The sequence below is a fragment of the Onychomys torridus genome, chromosome 9, assembly GCF_903995425.1.
Source record: "Onychomys torridus chromosome 9, mOncTor1.1, whole genome shotgun sequence".
Taxonomy (NCBI): Eukaryota; Metazoa; Chordata; class Mammalia; order Rodentia; family Cricetidae; genus Onychomys; species Onychomys torridus.
This window is the reverse complement of record NC_050451.1, coordinates 1,023,229-1,043,931: the sequence shown is the minus strand read 5'-3', so window position 1 is coordinate 1,043,931 and position 20,703 is coordinate 1,023,229. Positions and strand designations below refer to the sequence as shown.

Genomic DNA, 20,703 nt, shown 5'->3' with positions numbered 1-20,703 from the left:
ATAGTAGTTAAGTATCAATGAAAAACAAAAGCTTACCCATGGAAGGACTGCCAAGAAGAGTTATTTTGGACTGGCCCACCTGCAGTCCTTTTTCACATATGCTCTGAACCTAAGGAAACAAAACATTTCAGTTCGAAATCATAACACGAAAAATTTATACAATTTCAAAATGTAATCTTATAAACTATACATTACAGAAATTTTACACACAAATTTTAGCTAACTATTAAGTATTAATGTAAAACTTGCTTAAATTTCTTAGGTAATCCTATCAGAAACTTATCTTTATTTATGCTACTTGTGGCAGATACTGTCATAAACAAAAGAAAATTAAGACCAGAAAATTACTTAAGATTTTTAATACTCTTATTTATGTGCAATATGTATTTGTGTGTGGCAGTGGACTCTCTGGAGCTGGAGTTACAGGCACTTGTGAGCTGACTAATATGGGTGCTGGGAATTGAACTCAGGTCCTCTAGAAGAGCAGCAAGTACTCTTAACCTCTGCACCACTTCTCCAGCCCCAAGCAAAATATCTAAAGAGAAAGTTAACCACTAATTTTAATTAAAGGGGAAAAAAAATGGCTATAAGAATACAGTCAGCATTATATAAGACAATCTTGTTTTCATAAAAGAAAATGTTTAATCAAGCACGTTCTAAGGGAAGAAACAAAAAAAACAATCAGAGAAACAATGATTACATTTGAAAAAGAAATTGCAAAACATATACTTTGCCCCACTGAATCATCTCTTCTACTTATATGTCAATAAAAACATCATTAGGTTACAGTGAATGCCTAGAACCCCAGATGGCTGACAGCACAATGCCCAAGTTCAAGAACAACCTTTTCTCACAAAAAAAAAAGGGGGGGGGGGCTGGAAAAACAACTGTTTAAGAGCTCATACTGGTCTTCTAGAGAACTCGAATTTAATTCCCACCATACTCATATCAGGCCTGAGTTACTCTGCTTGTAACTCTCACTCTAGGAAATCCAATATATACCTAAACTCACGTGCATACACATCCACTTTATTAAAAATAAAGATAAATCCTAACGAATAAACAAGGATTAGGTAAGATGGCTTAGTAGGTAAAGGCACCTACCACCAAAACTGACAACCTGAGTTCAACACTCTTTCTCCCTCTCTCTCAGAAAAAAGTTGCCTTATACTTACCCAATTGTGAAACAGAATTATCTCACCTGGTATCGATCAACCATGAGAAATGCGTAAGATTCTGAAAGTTCCTTATCCAAACGACCATCAAACTTCAGTTCTCTTCTCTTTTCTGTAAACTAAAAGAAATTAACCTATAACTAATTAGCATGATTGTTTCATTAAGCTTAGCGACATCTCAGACCTTTCAAAATAAAGATCTTTCTCTATGCTTCTGCTATTCAATGTTTAATTTTATTTCTTCCCATTTAACTGCATATATATATACACGCACACACACCAGTCCAAAGTATCTAGTACTTACCAATTTTTTTTTTTTTTTTTTTTTTGGTTTTAAGACAGGGTTTCTCTGTGTAGCTTTGGAGGCTGTCCTGGAACTCGCTCTGTTGACCAGGCTGGCCTCGAACTCAGAGATCCACCTGGCTCTGCCTCCAGAGTGCTGGGATTAAAGGTGTGAGCCACCACTGCCCAGTTTAGCCAATTTTCTATTAAAAGTTTACTATAGGGCGGCGGCGACGACACACACCTGTGATCCCAGCACTCAGGAGGCAGAGGCAGGTGGATCTCTGTGAGTTCGAGGCCAGCCTGGGCTACCAGTGAGTCCCAGGAAAGGTACAAAGCTACACAGAGAAACCCTATCTCGAAAAACAAACAAACAAACAAAGTTTATTATGCCACCAATCACCTCAAAGATTATAAACTGATATTTTGTTATCTTTTTATCTCCCACAGTATACTGAATAATAGGTGGTTTAATTTAAGCCAGGCATAGTGGCAAATGGCATTTAACCTTGTAAAGCCAGCAGTCTGGAGGCCAGCCTCGGTTACAGAATGGGACCCAATCTAACAGTATGTTCCATATTCGTCCAGTCATCTAAGCTGCTGGATTTACTTTTAGGTCCAAACAGATATCTATTTAAAGTACAGAACAGCAAGCATTTTGTATTTCTCTTCAGGCTACCTCTTCAACCATGTACTGTAATTTCAGATAACATTTCCATAAACAATTAACAAAAAATCCCTACTATACCATGAAATCACATCAAACTATCAAAAATTTTTATTTTCTCTAAACTGGTAACAGTGCCCTTCAGGAAGTGCCCTTCAAAGTTAAATTTTGTTAGTATATCATTAACTGTTACAAAACCAATATCCATATCCATAAACATTCTAAAATTCCATTTGTGTGTTATCTCAGAATTATACACGCTGGCTTTTCCTTTATTAAACTCAAAGAATATCTAATTTGTATATGAAGTTAGAATTCATTGTCAACTGTTACCCTTTGTATATACTTAAATTTCACTAAAATTAACAATACAGCTGGAAATTTTAGAAAAAGAAAAAAAAGGTTATTTCCTAACAAAACACACTAAATCTTATTTCATTATATTTCAATATAGACATTTAATTACCATGTACAAAATAGGAAAAAAAAGTCCTTGTCAATTTACAATTAAGTACTCTTATAGTAAGCTATGGCTAAGTGGATGACTTAATTTTAGGATTCTGCATAGCTACACATTAGTAACAATTAAACACAGCAGATAAACATAGTATAGCAATAAAAGTTACAATTTAGGAGGGGGGATATATCTGAGGGGTTGAGCACTTGCTTAGCATTGAGTCAGACCCAGAGGTTTAATTCTTAGCACTGCAAAAAAAAAAAAAAAATCATTTAAAAAACTGAAAAGGATTTCTTCCCCATACTAATTACATACCTCTTTTTCCAAAAGTTCATTATGTATCAAGCAAGCTCGTCTATAGTTAAAATTTGTTACTGAGGATGGCTCAAGGTAAGATGAATGGAGAATATTTAAAACATCTTCAAATTCTCTAGAGCCTGGAGTTAATTGCTGGAAAAGTGCTAAAATAAAAAAACAAAACAAGACAGATTATAAGATTATTCTATCATAAATGTACATTTTTCTGTTTTGTTTTTCGAGACAGGGTTTCTGTTTTTAATATCTAACTTCAAATGAACAAAAGGCATCAAAATGTATGATGTGCAAGACTGAAGATGACCAACTATATACAGCCCAACAGGTGAAGGTGCTTACTGCACAGACCTGACAAATGAATCCTCATGAAAAGGTGTCCCCTACCCCCCCCTTGGATACACATGTACACATGTACATGTACTTGCACACATATAATTTTTTTAACTCACTCAAGAAAAATTAAGACATACCTAGACTAACTAGTTCCCTCAGCAATGAGAATCTGGCCTCACACACAAAAAAAGGTTGCAATTTTACAAACCTCAGGGATGCTACATTGACAATCTCAATTGCTTAAACTCTTATAATAACCTATGTATGTACTCAACTTGTCTCAATTACTACTTACATTACACTCAAAAAGTATGTCTAAGACTATGATACTTTAGCAAATATAAAGATTTACCATATATGAAAGCTTAAACCCAACTCATGTCTCTAATTCCTATACTTGAAAGGCAGAGAAAAAAGGACAATCCAAAGTTCAGAGACAGCATGATCTACAGACTTGAGGTCCAGGCCAGCCAGGACTTTATAGCAAGATACTGTCTCAAAAAAAAAAAAAAAAAAAGGCAAAATGCAACTTTAGCCAATGAACCCATAAAATAAAATGATTGCTTACATTTAGTAATAAATTTAGAGTAATGTGCCGGGCGGTGGTGGCGCATGCCTTTAATCCCAGCACTTGGGAGGCAGAGGCAGGTGAATCTCTGTGAGTTCGAGGCCAACCTAGGCTACCAAGTGAGTTCCAGGAAAGGTGCAAAGCTACACAGAGAAACCCTGTCTCGAAAAACCAAAAAAAGTTAGAGTAATGTGCAGTACTCAAATAGCCTTATTATTGATATAAAATAGAACATTTTTAACAACCGAATGTCCAAATGTTAAAATGAATGCAAGGGAAAAAAAAAAATCCTGGGCGGTGGTGGCACATGCCTTTAATTCCAGAATTTGAGAGGCAGAGGCAGGCAGACCTCTGTGAGTTCGAGGCCAGCTTCCAAAGCGAGTTCCAGGAAAGGCTCAAAGCTACAGAGAAACCCTACCTCGAAAAACCAAAAAAAACAAACAAATAAAAAAATTTTATAAATTAACTCTTTGTAAAGTACTAAACATTTCCAATTTAATCCAAAGCAATGTCCTGTACAGTCATGTCAAGAGTAACTAAAACATCTGCTAATAGGAAAAAAACAAATCCTAAAATCTTAAAAAATAGAGAGTAATAGAAATAACTATTACTTTAGATCAAACAATAAATACCTGTGTCCTAAGCATTTCACATTTCAAATGGATTCACTAGTTAGGTCACAATATTTCTCTTATTTTTTTCCCCCAACAACCATTTGTATAAAATAAAATTACACTATCGACTTTTAAAGACTTTTAAGGCTATGTGCTGGCAATGGCAATTTAGAAATTTATTAAGTTCACCTTTTGTACATTCATATCTCACTAGGAACCATCCATTTCACTTAGTAAATCACTATCCAAAATACTATTTCCTGGATTCTGAGTCTTACCACTAGTAGGTTACCAACACTTTTAGAGACCGAAACCTTTACGCATATAATCTCAGTTAACAAAAACACAAGTACAATATGCCTCCTTCTCAAAACTGGAACAAGTAACAAGACAAACTAACCTGAGACAGGTAACAGTTATGGTGACCACAAAGCTACAAAATTAATGGATAATTAGGTAGGTGAGACTCAAATTCAAGTTCTCTGGCACTAAGGTTATGTGTAGGTATGGGCTACCCAATCATATCGAGTCAGAAAAATGTAATTGTATCCTTATTTTGCACACCAGAAAATAATGAGACATGTGGGCACAGGAAATATAACTATTTTAAAAGAAAATTTCATTTCTAACATGTTTTCTACCCTTGTCTTTTAAGTCTATTTTTCTAAGTGTATGGGTATTTTGCCTCCATTTATTGTCTATGTACCATAGCATACCTAGTGCCCAAGACCAAAACAAAGTATAGAGTTACAACTCGTTGTAAGCTACCACATAGGTGCTGGGAACTGACTCCAGGTCAGGTGGAAGAGCAGGAAGTACTCAACTGCTGGGCCTTCTCTCCAGTTCCTTTCAAGTCCCTTAAATATGTTTTTCTAATTTTATTTTTGTAGACAAAGAATGGGGCCAAAAGATATTACTTGTTGATTACAAAAGTTAAAAGGCAGTAAGGAATGGTAACACCTGCTGTAATCCTAGTACTAGGGAGGTGAGATAGGAGGAGCAGGTGTTCAAAGACAGCCCAGGCTACTTCAGACACTGTCTCAGAAACTAAACAAAGTTAGTAACAGTAGCAACATAGTTTTTTCACACATTAAGGAAAATAATTTTGCTTAAATCCCATAAAAAACATGTCAGAAAGATGGGTGAGTTATCTTCCTATCAGTTTCCCTATTGACACAAACTAGTTACAGATATATTCCACAAAACCAAACACACATCTAGGACATTTGGAGATAGTTCAGATAAGAAAACTGATAGGTACTAAAAAAAAAATCAGAACTAAAGCCAGATGCAGTGATGATTATTTGTAATTCCAGAGGCCAAGGTAAAAGAATGATTACAGAATAGTGAGTTCAAGGTCAGCTTAGTCTATATAGTAAGACTGTGTCTCAAAAAAGGTTTAAAGAAAAAAAAAAAAAAGAAAGGAAAAAGAACTAGAATTTAAGTGTCATGATTACCAGATATAGCATTGAAATCCCTTCCCAAAAAAAATTTTAGGTCAGGTATGTAGCACGTCCCTATGGCTGAGGCAGAAGAATTTTGAATTTTCAGTCAGCCTAGGCCACATGGAAATATCTTGTTTCAAAGAAACAGTTAAGAATTAAGTTTACACCTAGGCCCCATACCACAGGCCTGTAATCACAACTACTCAGGAGGCTGTAGTATAATGATCCCAAATTCTAGGCCACCCTGCTTTTACAGTGATTTCAGGACTAGCTCTAGGCTAAGATGCTTCTCAAAATGAAAAGTAAAAAGATATCTAATGATAGAAGTCAATGGTAACACACTTGCCAAGCACAGATGAAGCTCTGGGTTCCACCACACCCACAAAACACACACACACACACAGGAAAGACCTTTAAGCAACTGGCAATAGGTTAAAAAAAAATAGCAACTTTGTTCTTTAATTAAAAGAACATTTTCGCCAGGTGATGGTGGCACATGCCTGTAATCCCAGCACTCAGGAGGCAGAGGCAGGTGGATCTCTGTGAGTTCGAGACCAGCCTGGTCTACAGAGCTAATCCAGAACAGACTCCAAAGCTAGAGAAACCCGGTCTCAGCGGGGGAAAAAAAAATTCAATTAGCTTGATCAATTTATTTTGTGCCAGTGCAGATCTTCTTGTATTATATATACATGATATGCTGAACTTTAGAGAACATGGAATGCTATCAAAACACATAATCAGAATATAAGTTTTCTGACTTAAAAGTAAGTGTAACTAGAGTAGCCAATGGATGGGACTTCAATTTATCTCCACAGGGCATTTGCCTAGCATGAAGAAGTCATGAGTTCCATCCCAGAACCACAAGAACACAAAAAATACCAGCTGAATGTGGTAGCATATATCTACAATTCCAGCATTTAGGAGGCTGGGACAGGAGGACAAGACAAGCCTATAGGATAGTGTTGCTGTCAGCTCTGGTCAGAGAAGCTTCATTTTGCAGTGGGTGACTATTAAAAGCAGAGAATAAATGATTGAAGAATGCTAACCATAAAGAGAGTATCACTCCCTCCAAGGTCTAGCAACCCCAGCACTCGGGAGGCAGTGGCAGGCGGATCTTTGTGAGTTCGAGGCCAGCCTGGACTACACAGCGAGATACAGGAAAGGCGCAAAGCTACTGAGAAACCCTGTCTCGAAAAACCAAAAAAAAAAAAAGAGACACCTAGAATGCACACGTTGGTAAAAGATGTGTGTATAGCCTTTAATTCAACCATTGTAATGACCTATATATGATCTATACAAAACTGAGAAAGGATAGAGTTCCATCCTCTTTGAGGATTTATACTGTTAAAGGTTGGGGGAAGGGGAGATGATGCCTCTCTTCTGTGGTGCACTGGGTAAGATGCCCATGCTATGAACAAACTGTAAGCCTCCCACTCCCCCCGGAAAAAATGTTCAGACAGGTGCTAGCTGGGAAGGGGATTAGCAAATGGAAGGAAGGGCTGGAAGGATGGCTCAAGCAATTAAGAGGACTGGCTGCTCTTCCAGAGGACATTGGTTTAGTTTAGGTCCCAGCTTACAACTGTCTGTAACTCCAGTTCCAGGGGATCTGACGGCAAATACACGGTGCAGACACACAAACAAAACATCCACACATAACTCTTAAAAATAAAGTTGTTTGAAGGGACACAAAAGAGGGTAATGGGTTATGATATGACATCATGTACATATATGAAAATGCCATAATGAAACCCATAAGCCTTATTGTATATAATATATGCTAATAAAAAATTGTAAATTGATAGACGATGGTGGTGCACACCTTTAATCCCAGAAGAGAATTCTGAGTTTGAGGCTGTAGTTTTGGTGCCTGTCCTGGATCTTGCTCTGTAGACCAAGCTAGCCTCAAACTCACAGAGATCTGCCTTGCTCTGCAACAAGAATGCTGGGATCAAAGGCGTGCACCACCCCCCTTGGCTGAGGCCAAAATGGACAGCCAGAGATAGAGAGAAACCCTATCTAGAACAATTAAAAAAAAGAAAAGAAATAATTAGCAGGGCAGCTAGTGACCAAAGGTGGTCTATGATTATGAGTCCAAGGCTAGTATCTACTGGTCTTGATTAATATCATACAATGTGTCTCCATTTGTTCACAACTGGTTTGTAAATGGCTTTTCTATCTTTAAAAAATTAATACCTGACAATGTTTTAAGAATGTGTTTCATCTCTACATCAATGTTGAATGAACAGTGCTATTAGTAACAAATACACTGGCATAAGTCAGCATGAGCCACTACTAATGATATTTCTTGCTAGGTTTACTTCTATGTAGAGAAAAATCATTGTTTTCAAATCCAGTCATCCATATCCAATTACTAAAACACCATGACTCAAAAAAAAAAAAACAACTACCACTGCACGCCTTTGATCCCAGCACTCGGGAGCCAGAGCCAGGCAGATCTCTGTGAGTTCGAGGCCAGCCTGGGCTGAGTTCCAGGACAGGCACCAAAACTACAGAGAGAAACCCTGTCTCAAAACAAACAAACAAAAGACAACTACAGAGTCAAGTCCAATTTCAGCAACTGGGGAGTTGGAGGCACAAAGTTTATAAAAAAAAAAAAAAAAGTCAAGTGCAGATTTTGTTTGAAAAGATGAACATCTTCTAGAAACTGTACTACCAGCTTAAGAACTTTGGAGAGAAATATTGTCAAATTCAATTATTAATTATAATTTACTTTTGATAACAAACTAGATGTAGAATAAAATATGGCATTGCATCTACAGGACAATGTAGATGTCTCTATTGGCTCATGGCTCTCTATACTACAGAATATAGTCCAACCAATAAATACTACAACACAATCAAAATCAGTAAAATACAGGTATTCATCCCTCAGATGCCCTCCCACTCTTGGGAGTTCTTACAATTTAATAAATCTCTATCTGCTCTGAAAAAAATATTAAAATACAAAACCTTCTAGAACATACAGTCCTCTAGTATTTATGGTGAACATAATCTTTCCATCTCAAAGTTCTCCCCAAAGTTGAATATATGCTATGCTAATTTCACTGGAAACAATACAACTAATCAAAAGCTAACTTTAATACTAAATCATAATGCCACTGGTGGTAACACAAGCCCATAAACCCAACACTAAAAAGGCTAAGATAGCATTATCAAATGTGAGTGGGAGGCCAGTCTGGGCTACACAGAGAGCTCCTGCCTCAAAAGGGAACTGTGGATGTATGTAATGTGATCAACCGTCAGGCTTCTGCTGTTATAACTTCTCACCATGACTATACTCTGAAACTGTGAGCCAAAATAAGCCCTGCCTCCCTAAATAAGTAAAATTAAAATTTAGACTATTAATAGCCTTGCTTCACAGTTGAGTAGTTCAAGTAATCCTATATATATGGTCAAATTCCATCTGCACCATTTACTAATTAAGTGACAAGTTACTTCTTGGTACATCAGTTTTCTTTGAAACGGACATAATACCTACCACAAACGATTCTTGACAATTATTGTATACAAGTACTATACTGCCTGCTAGTAGTATTATGCCACTAAAATGGCAGTATTTAGATGTCATGCTATTATGATCAAGTAAAGATCAAGTAAACATTTAAGAGCTGGACGAGTTTCATACCTATAGCATTTAGGATACTTGAGGAAACAAGATTGCTACAAATTTGATGCCAGCCATGGGCTATGGACAGTAAGACCTGTCTCCAATTATAACTTTGAAAGTCAATAAATTATACTGAATGGTATTTAAAGTTTTTTTTTTTCTTTTCTTTTTTTTTTTTAAACCGGAGCTGAGGACCCAACCCAGGACCACAAGCACTCTACCACTGAGCCAAATCCCCAACCCCTAAGAATTTTTTTTAAAATAACATACTAACTTCAAATTTCATCAAAAAGCAGTTGTCTATTAGAATATGAATGCAAAACTTTTGATGCTAAAATTTCAAGACCTATCTGTAAAAAATTTTCTTATTCTAGTAAATCAGATGTCTACTAGGACATCAAGCCAAATCCTGAACATATTTTTCAAACCTTCCAATCAATATTAGAATGAAACTAACAATGCCTATACCGTTTTTTCCTTTCCTTTCTTCTAACCTCTTGTTCTCTACTGTTCACTATAAGCCTATTATGTGATGTTAAAGGAAATGAGAAGCTGGGCGGTGGTGGCGCACGCCTTTAATCCCAGCACTGGGGAGCCAGAGCCAGGTGGATCTTTGTAAGTTCGAGGCCAGCCTGGTCTACAGAGCAAGATCCGGGAAAGGGGCAAAGCTACAGAGAAACCCTGTCTCGAGAAAAAAAAGAGAGAGAAACAGGCGGGGTGTGGTGGTGCTCACCTTTAATCCCAACACTTGTGAGGCAGAGGTAAGTGGATCTCTGAGTTCCAGACCAGCCTAATCTAAATAGCAAGTTCCAGTCTCTGTCTCAAAAAACAAAAAGAAAGAAAAACACTCCTATAATCATCCTAAAGTGATAAACTATGTTTTTCTACTAAAAAGTTGAAACTCCAAGACAACTTCTCCTAACATACAACAAAATCCGGAGATGGTAAACTAGTTGTTGAAAGCTCCAAATGATCCTATTTCTATTGTTTGTTTTGTTTTGTTTTGTTTTTAAAAGTTTTTTTGTTTTTGTTTTTGTTTTTGTTTTGTTTTTGATTTAGGGGGTTGGGGACTTAGCTCTGTCATAGAGCCCTGGGTTCGGTCCTCAGCTCTGGAGGGGGGAGTTTTGATTTAGCCCTATCATATACTATTTGAACAACTGCTGCCTGGTGTACAGTTAGAGGTAAAGAATTATTTCCAGTAAACATGAAGTCTACCATGCTTTCTTAACTACAACCTTTACAGATGAGCATAAAACCGTATCCCTAGACAAAATGGAAAATATAAACATTTCCCCCAAGGAATATTTCAAACTCCATGGAGAAAGCAACTAGGGTTTATATTCCCTAATTCCCTACACCACTTTTAGTACTTTCAAGTGCAGTCAGAGCAACTTCTGGATTTGGCTTATGCAATTTAAGAAACACATGCCACCTTACCCGTATTTCAAACCGAATCCTAAGGCTAAGCCAGTACAGTGTTGTGTTGTTGTTGTTTAGTTTTTAAGGTGGCTTGTTCACATCCTTAGTCATTTAAAATCTAAAAGAGATGTTTAAAAGGCTTGGTACATGGGGGGGAAAAAAAGGCTTGGAACAGGCTGAGATGTTAAGCCCCCTACTCTCATAATCAGATCCTATATGAAAGAACTTCCACCCTAGTCTACCAATGGCCTTTAGGGATGAGTGACTTTTTCTTGTATCAACACAACCATCCACACCTCAACTACACCAAGAGAATTCACTATCTTGCCTTACATCCTAAAGTATTACATTACCTCATTTTAAATATTTCTAGAAACATTCCTCAAGTGAGGTGGGCAAAGGTCAATTTCACCCTCCTCTGCATGTTTTCTCATGCTATTTCCTTGGCTTTGTCATCTAAATAGAAAGGAATTTTCTTTGTTACTTTCATAATCTCAGTTGTGAAAATAGAGTTGGTTACCTAGATGCATATTATTTCCATCAAGACTCTAAATCTTCAGATTCGAATGACAAAAAAAAAAAAAAAAAAAAAAGCAGCTCTGGGAAATAAACCACTAAAAAACTGTAACACGCAGTGAGGCAAGAAGGGAAAATTTAAACCAAATCCAGAAAATTCCAAATTACTAGAGAGTCAAAACCTACTCTAATTAAAGTGTTGCACGTTTTACAATATGGCACTAAGATTTTAAAAAGTAAGCAACTAATGTAACTGTTCCTACATTGATTTCAAAAATGAAGAGTAGACTTCTTAAAAATCTGAAGTTCAAGGTAAATTAGAGATTCTTGGTCTTAATCGAACTTCTCATTTTCCCCCCATAGGGAAATTAATGCACCAAGAACCTACCTTCCCATCCTTTTAAAATACAAAAGCCATAGTAAGTTTGGAGTTAAACATAAGAACCCTATTTAATCTAATGCTTCCAAAAAAAAAAAAAAAAAAACCAACTATATGGAAATGAAGTGTGATGGAAAACTGTGCATGGAGCTCATGTCCTAATGGAGATTTTCTAAATAAAAGACGCTGGCATCGAGCACATTTCCAGCAGACACGCACAGCTGAAGAATTTCCATAGTGAGAAACACTTGTCCTCAGAACGCAATGGCCTTGGAGAAAGCCTCAGAATCCATGGCCACGGGCTATTTCCACAAGCCGACTTCTCAGAAGCATCTTTAGGAGGCCGCCACATCAGCTTCTCTGCCTTCCTTCGGGGGTTGGGAAGGAGGGGCGCCGAGCCCCTTCTTTCCTCTCCGGGAGCTGCAGCCTTATGGATACGCTTCAAACCTGAGCTCCTTCCAGCTTCCACGGGGAGAGGGAGCGGCGGAGCGCGGTTCCAGCCCGGCCTCTCGCACCCAGAGCTGGGCGGCCGAGGCAGAGAGGGCAGGAGACGGCGGGCGCTGGCGTGCGTGTTTACGTGTCTCGCATGGGTGTGGGAAGAGGAGAGGACAGAGAGGTCCTAACGAGAAGATGGAGGGGGAGAGAGACAGGGATCGGGGAGAAGGGGAGGCACCACCTTTCTTTTCTCTGCTCTTCCTGGGGATCTGAAAACTCCGCCTAACAGGCCTTTCCGGCTCTTCGGCGCCTTTGGGGAGAGCGGCCGCGGCCGCCTCGGAGGTGTGCTGGGGCTGCTCGTGGCCGTGGCTCCGGGCGGCTTCGGCTGCCGCGGTCTCCTCAGGCCCCGCGCCGCCGCCGCCGAGCTCCGCGGTGGTGGAGGAGCAGCCGCCGCCGCCGCCATCTTGTGGCGAGGACTCAAGCTCCGGAAGCGCAGGCTTCATCCCGTCGTCTCCGCCGCAGCCGCCGCTCTCCCAGCTCGCGTCCGTCGAAGAGGCCTCGGTCTCCGCGGCAGTCGCCATCGCGCGGGCGTGAGCAGCTCCGCGGGAAGCTTCCGCCCAGCGGGTCGACGGGCGTGGGGGTCGGGGAAGGGCGGCCCCCGCCGCCGAACTCCTCTCCACCCACCCAGCCCCTCCGCCCCCGGGGTGGGCCGCACGCCGGCCTCCGAGACGGCCCTCGAACGTCCGAGCGGCTCCGAGCGTGCCACTCGCCCCGGGAGCCGCTCCCGACTCCGGGCGGCTTTTCAACCGGCCCCGGCCACCCAACGTGCTCGCGTCGGGCCCGGGGAGGGGCGGGGCCTCGGCGGGCCCGCTCCACCAATAGGAATGCAGGGCCCGCCTTCGCCACTGCGGCTGGACCGCGCCGGGGGGGCGGAGCCTCGCGATGCCGAGCCCGCCAAAAGGGGCGCCTGCCACGCCCGGCCTGAGCGTCGACGCCGTCGCCTGAGGCCGAGGGCCTGGGCCTGGGCCTGGCGGCCGCCCCCCGAATCCCTGAGCCGCGGACCCGTCCGCATCACGTGAGATGAGGCCAGCCCGGCGCGGTCTTCCGGACACTTGGTGTTGCCTCTTTCCGGCATGTCCGCCTTCTCGCCGATCCCGAGTTCTCCAGGTCAAAACCGGCAGATAATTGGCTGCGCCTGGTTTTGTGACGCACTCAAGTTTAGAGCGTTGGCTGCTCTTACAAAGGACCGCGGTTCGATTCCCAGCAATCACGTGGCGGCTGCTAACCAGCCGTTAACTCCAGTTCAGGGCACTCATGCCCTTTTCTGGACTCTGAGCACCGGGCGTACAAGTGGTGCTCTGGCATACATTCAGGCAAAACACATACTCACGTAAAGCCCAAGAAATAGGCAGGGAGGGCAGATAAGAAGATGGCCTCAGGGATAAGCTAAAGCAGGGAGTTTACTATAACCTCCTAGGCCCTTCAGACCTTCTGCCTTCCCAGCAGATCCCGTGCACCCATCCTCCCAGCCCCCAGCTTGACAAAACAAACACTCAAATAGTTGGGATCTTTCTACGTCCTTATGACGAGGGTTGGAAGGCTGCTGCTGGCTTTTAGACATTGCCCCTTGTCATTTTCCCCTTTCCCCCTACAGTGTACACACACACACACACACACACACACACACACACACACACACACGTTATCTCCAAGAAGAAAGCAATTTGTAGTCAAATGAAGGGCTTTTCAATAGTTTTCTTCCTAGTTAAGCCGTCCTTCAAAAGTCGACATGTAACCAAGTCTAATTCCACGCAAACTACTTACACACTGCTCTGGCTAAGACCTGATTTTCAAGCGGCTCTGCCTTAAAGCATTTTATGAAGAAACAGGATATGTTTTCAGTCAGCGTCTTCAAGCAGCAGCTGCAGGATCCCCAGATCTTTGTTTCTCCAACACCTCAATATCGCTGAAGGAGTTGTTAGGCCAAGATGATAAACTGCAATAAAGCCATGGCCTCTGTCAGGTGATTGCTATTTGAAGAGTGTTCCAAGAACAACAGACAGCAGAGATAAGCATTCCTTGTTTGACATCGGGAGGTGGGCTGCCGGGTGCAGGGTAAAGGCTGCCTCTGTGAATCAGCAAATCGGGGGGGATGTGGGTAAATCAGTTACCAGTGAACAGCTAAGGTAGGTTGCTGATGTTTAATTCAGTTGGATGTACCTTGTCTAGCATACTCAAAGCCCTGGATTTGATCCCCAGCACTTCATGAACTGGGCCTGGTGGCGAAGCTATGGGGAGGTAACGAGAGAGGTTCAAGGTCATCCTGGGCTACCTAGGGAATTGGAGGCTAAGGTGAAAACACACTTTAAAACCTTTTTTAAAACGGTGATAGAATAAGGGCTAGGTTTAGGAAAACTTATATTATTGTAAAGACACTTTTTAAAATGGAGAAGGATGAGCTTGGTCGCACATACCTATTCCCAACACTCAGGAGGCAGAGAGAGGCAAGAGGATCCATATAAGTTCAAGGTCAGCCTGGTCAATATAATAAGAACCCTGTTTCAAAATAAAACTTAAGAGAGCTGAGAATGTAGCCCAATGGTAGAGACTTTGAGTTTGCCACCAGCATTCAGGAAAATCAGAAAGAGAGAGAGAGAGAGAGATCTAGGAAGAGGCGTGTGTTTTCCCTGATGTGAAAGAAGATCAAACTCAGACTTTGCAATCCTTATATGGCAACTTTCTTTTTCCTAAATGTGCATTAAAAGTTAAGTGAGAACTAATTACACACTAATGTTCTCCTTTAATAACCCACTCAGCAAAAGCCAGCTTTCCTTGGAAGGAGACTATGTATAGACAACCAGAGTCTGATAGGAAAGAATTCTTAAAACTGAGACCAGTCAAGTATTGTTCTATCCCAAACCAACATTTATTTTAGAAAATTGGTGAATTCAGGATTATAAGTTCCTTTTTTTAAATTGGGAAGCTCTAAATTATAATGTGACTTTTTGTTATGTGCTAGGGTTTCAGGTACACCAAACTGTCCTGGAATTCCTAATCCTCCTGCCTCCATCTCCTTAGTGTGGAGATTACAGTTGTATGCCACAACACCCACCTTAAAATAAGTAAAATGGGCCAGGTGGTGGTGGTGGTGGTGGTGGTGGTGGTGGTGGTGGTGGTGGTGGTTGTGGTGGTATCTGCGGCAGTGGCGGTGGTGGCTGCACACACCTTTAACCCCAGCACTCGAGAGGCAGAGACAGGCGGATGTCTCTGAGTTCAAGGCCAGCCTGGTCTACAGAGCAAGTCCAGGACAGGCTCCAAAGCTACACAGAGAAACCCTGTCTCAAAAAAATAAAAAAAAATTAAAAAGTAAAATGGGTAGTAATTTTAAATCCCACCTGCATAAAGCTACTAATGGTCGATATTGGAAATATTTATCAGGTGGACAGATGGCTCTGCAGTTAAGAGCCCTGGCTGCTCTTCCAGAGGACCCGGGTTCAATTCCCAGCACCCACATGTCAGCTCAAGACTACAACTCCAGTTCTAGGGGTTCTGACACCTCATGCAGGCAAAACACCAATGGTCATAAAATAAATAAAGTTTTTGAAAAAGAATTATTGGTTAATTGCTTATTGGGGCCAAGCACTGTAAGATATCAATGAGAGCCGGGCGGTGGTGGTGCATGCCTTTAATCCCAGCACTCGGGAGGCAGAGCCAGGCAGATCTCTGTGAGTTCGAAGCCAGCCTGGTCTCCAAAGCTACACAGAGAAACCCTGTCTCGAAAAACAAAACAAACAAACAAACAAAAAAATGAAGGAGATGACTCTAGAGCAAGCAAACAGACATAGTTGCTTTTTTCAAATTTACAGTTTAATGGGGAGTGGATCGAATTCTAGCATCTATAGGGGCAGCTAGGCTGAGGCATAAAGAATGGATAGGTAGTTCCCTTCGGGAGGAGCAAAAAGGACAGAAATTTGCTAAATCCAACCTATGTGAGAAAAGCAATAGCAAGATACAAAAAAAAAATGTCCATCTACAGGTTTATATTTGTAGACACACGTGTGTGTGTGTGCGTGTGTGTGTGTGTGTGTGTGTGTGTGTGTGTGTGTGTGTGTGTGTACGCGCGCGCACGCGAGCGCAAGCAGGTACATGGTGGGAGGGGTACAGATGCATGTAGTTCTGAAGCCAGAGCTAGCACAGGTTAAAAGTGTAAATCTTCTATCGTCTCCACCCATCAGTAATGGGAAAAAGCAGAAATGCAAGAACACTAGAGAATAACACTAAACAGTGGAAAATTAAATATTGGGACCACGATGGCCTTTGTAAATTTAGAAACATATGGATCTGGTTCAACTCTACATTTTTTGTTACTAATTTTTCTAGTTAGTGCATAAAATAATGCATTTTATTGTATTTTCCTACATATATATCATTATATTTTGCTTATATTTCCCCCCCACTACCCTCCTTTGCTTCTTCTCTCCACCTCTTCCCAGTTCTCTTCCTCCCTTCTGGAAAAAGAGTCTTTTCTGCTCTCATGTGCCTCTCTCCTGCCTCCCCCCTCATATATGTATGTACACACACATATATATCAGAAAAATATTCTGTATTTTCTCTCATGCATGCAGAATCTAGTACATCATTACATCTAGTTTATGTGGGACTAGGGATTGAACCATGCCCAGTTTATCCACTGCTTGGGATGTCACCCAGGGCTTCATTCATATCGGGCAAGCACTCTCCTGAGCTCACTTTGTAGTCTGGCCTGAACTCATGGAACTCCTTCCTCAGCCTCCCCTGGCTGCAATCACATCAGGACAAGACCACAGCCAGCTGCCACTCCTCGTCTTAAAAGGGGACTATTAGGGCTCAAGATCACACAGCAATCTAGAAATAAGAGTTACTCACTAGGCTCTGGTTTAGCATTGAACTAAAGAGGAGGAAGAGACCGGTGGAGGAGGCACCGTTCTAAGGGGACCGAAAGTACCTTCTGAGTAAGCCTTACGGAAGATCCTGTTATCTTGGTTTTAGAGATGAACAAACTAAGACAGAGTGATGTCTTTTTACAACGTGGTGATCCTTTGATGTCTGATGAGACAGGCTTTGCCCTTATCTCCCAGAATGTATGTTTTACTTATCCAAGCCCTTTTCCCATAATTCCTAAGCATTGCTTTTAGACCATGAACCCACTTTTATGAGTGAGGTCACTTGTGCTTTCCAACAGCCTAAGTGACTTCTCTGTTATCTTCGGGCTGGGCCAATCCTGACACTAACAGGCATTGTGTTTACCTCAGTCAAGCTCCCTAGACCCTAAATCTTGGGCACTATCTCTGATTCAACAGTACTCATTCTTGTGAAAGAAGCCAGATGTACTTTGTAAGGAATCTCAATGTAAGCATGTCTTAATTTATTGTGCACTTGGGGCTGAGTTAATTGTTATCCGAATGCTTCTTTCAAAAATGTGCTGTGCTTAAATATGGCTAAAGGAAAATGATCTGGGCCAGATTCTAGAAGTCCTGGTTTAGCCGGGTACAATAAAATCAGGCTGAGCCCAGTTTCATTCTTGTCTCTTCATGGAAGATTTTTTTTTCCTGCCTGCTGTAAAGCCTTCAGGGGAATCACCACAACAGAGTGGTTATCTTCTTACTCTTACCTAATATGTAAGCAACAGAACCAAGATTCTAACCTTGGTAATTGGCCTCCAAAAGCCCATGAATTTCCTGCTATGCCATTTCCTGCTATGACCTCCTTTCAGTACACTGACAGTCAAGAGCCACGTATGGTGGTGCCTAACTATAGCATAGTACTATCTGCTCCACAAGCTGAGATGAAGGGATAGCATAAGCTAGGAGTTCAAGACCAGCCAGGGCAACACAGCTACAGGAGACTTACACACACACACACACACACACACACACACACACACACAACAATGACAACAGACTCTTAGTGGTATAACTCAGCAATAACAGCATTAGTTACTGATGCATAAACCCAGCAGTTTTACTTCTAGAAACATAAGCTAAAAATGTAAATCACTTGTGTTATAAATGTCCAAGGATATCCATTATAGTGATACTTGTGATAGCTAGGAATTAGAAATTAAGTCTAAATACCTATTTAATATTATGTAGCCATACAATGGATTTTTTTTTGGCCCCAAAAAACATGGATGAAACATGTCAATGCTATGTTAAATGTTATGTTATGTTAAATGTTATGATATGTTAAATGAAAAAAGCCAGACACGTACCTTTAATCCCAGCACTCAGGAGGCAGACACAGGTGAACCTCTGAGGCCAGCCTGAGAGCTAGTTTTAGGAAAAACAAAAACAAAAAAAGAAGGCCCTGAAGAAGTAAATCCATAGCAGAGGAAGACCAGTGGTGTGCAAGGGTTTGTGAGAGGAAGGATTAGGAAGTGAGTGCTCCTAAGTACACAGCTTCTTTTTGGTGATGAAAATATTCTGGAATTACTGATGATAGCAAAATTGCACAATATAGTAAAAACTCACTGAATTATACATCTTAAATAGGATTTGAGGGCTGGGGTAAATAGCTCAGTCAGTAAAGTGTCTGCCTTGCAAACCTAAGGTCCTGAGTCCAGTCCCTCAGGAGCCATGGTTTTACTGTTGTTGTTGAGGGTGTTGTTTTCAAGGCAGACATGTTTACTTGAGTTTATCATCCCAGTGCTGGGAAAATAGAACTAGATTGGCCTTGGTTACTAGCCAGCCTAGCCTGCTCGGTGAAGCCAGTCAGAGACCTATCTCAACAAACAAGCTGCATAGGAACTGAGGAATGACAGCAAAGGTTGTCCTCTAGGCTATGCGCGCGCGTGCACACACACACACACACACACGCGCGCGCGCGCACATACACACAGTGCATTTTGTTACATGTCAACAGAGTTGGTATTCTTTGTGGACAAGAACAGAAAGATCAGCTTTCTTGCTGCTATTTTTGTGTGGTGTTTGTTGTTTGCCTGTTTGCTGTTTTATTGTTTTGTGTTGTTTGGTGTTTTTTTGTTTTGTTTTGTTTTTCAAGACAGGGTTTCTCTGTGTAGCTTTGCGCCTTTCCTGGAACTTGCATTAGAGACCAGGCTGGCCTCGAACTCACAGAGATCCACCTGCCTCTTTCTCCTGAGTGCTGGGATTAAAGATGTGCGCCACCACCGCCCAGCTTTTTTTTTTTTTTTTTTTTTTTTTTTTTTTTTTGAAGGGGCAGTTGTTTTTGGTTTTTGGTTTGGTTTTTTGGTGTTGTTTTTGAAATAGGGTATCTCTGTGTACTTGGGCTTACCAGAACTCTAGATTCTTCTGCCTTATCCCCTGATGCTGAGATTACAGGTATGGGCCAGCCCCCCCCCCTCCCCCTCACTGGCTTTCAGTAAATAGATCACCATAAATTCTACCAAGGAAAACTTGAAGGAGTGGGAGTGGGAGTGAATCCTAACCTGGCTGAGTCAGTTGAGACTTCAACACGCTACCCGGCTAAGCCACGCCCAGGCTTCTAATCTACAGAAACCAGGAGCAAATATAAAGGTATTATTCCTACCCACTAGTTTTTGTTTTGTTTTGTTTTTGTTTTCAAGACAGGGTTTCTCTGTGTAGCTTTGCGCCTTTTCTGGATCTCGCTGTATAGACCAGGCTGGCCTCGAACTCAAGGAGATCCACCTGCCTCTGCCTCCTGAGTGCTGGGATTAAAAGTGTGTGCCACCACCACCTGGCCCTACCCACTAGTTTTATGGTAATTGTTAAGCAATAATATAAAGATTATAATTTGCCTGGCATTTTCTAAGTGCTTCACATATTATAACTCAAGTAATTTTCACAGTAATCCTGTGGGGTAGGGACTGTACTCAACCACCTCATTTTTCTTTTCTTTTTCTTTCCACTGTCTTTGTCTCTTCCTTTCTTTCCACATTTATTTATTTCTTTAGTGTGTGTGTTCACAAATGTGGTGGTCCGAATGTTAGTTTCTCTCAAAGCAGCCTGTCTCTGCCTTCAAAGCAGGTACGTCATCACCTGTTGCCAGGTGCCTTTCTACCTTCAGCTATGCGACACATGCACCCCTTAAAAGTACCCTCTTTGAACCCACAGAGACAGCTGACATGAGCCCATGGGAGCTCACAGCCTCCAGATCAACAGCTAGGGATCCTGCATGGAACTGACCGAGGCCCTGTGCATGTGGGTGACAGTTGTGTAGCTTGGTCTGTTTGTGGGGCTCCCAGTAGTGGGATCAGGACCCGTCCCTGGCGCTTGAACTGGCTTTGGGAACCTGTTCCCCATTCTGGGTTGCCTTACCCAGCCTTGATGCAGGGGAGGAGCTTGTCCTGCCTCAACTCTATGTGTTGAATGCCCTTCCGAAGGAAGACAGAAGAGCAGTGGATGGGGGTGGAGAGCAGGAAATGGGAGGAGAGGAGGGAGGGAAAACTGTGGTAGGTATGTAAAATAAATGGAAAAAAATTAAAAACAGAGCC

The 20,703-nt window shown here is 41.5% G+C and overlaps 1 protein-coding gene across 4 annotated transcripts in view; it reads right to left on the bottom strand.

Annotated features, from left to right (window-relative positions):
• The window catches only part of Tasor (transcription activation suppressor), a 56,437-nt gene extending 43,344 nt beyond the window's left edge, over positions 1-13,093 (bottom strand). For 2 of the 4 annotated variants that reach the window (XM_036198751.1, XM_036198752.1), the window contains exons 1-4: positions 12,475-13,092; positions 2,897-3,042; positions 1,202-1,294; positions 37-109 (exon numbers count right to left, since the gene is read on the bottom strand). In XM_036198751.1, the coding sequence (XP_036054644.1) occupies positions 37-109; positions 1,202-1,294; positions 2,897-3,042; positions 12,475-12,814 (652 nt within the window). In that variant the 5' untranslated portion in view covers positions 12,815-13,092. Of the gene's footprint in view, positions 1-36; positions 110-1,201; positions 1,295-2,896; positions 3,043-12,017; positions 12,442-12,474 lie in introns of those variants that run through there. The other 2 variants (XM_036198754.1, XM_036198753.1) reach the window with 2 other exon arrangements.
• Positions 13,094-20,703: the final 7,610 nt, after the last annotated feature.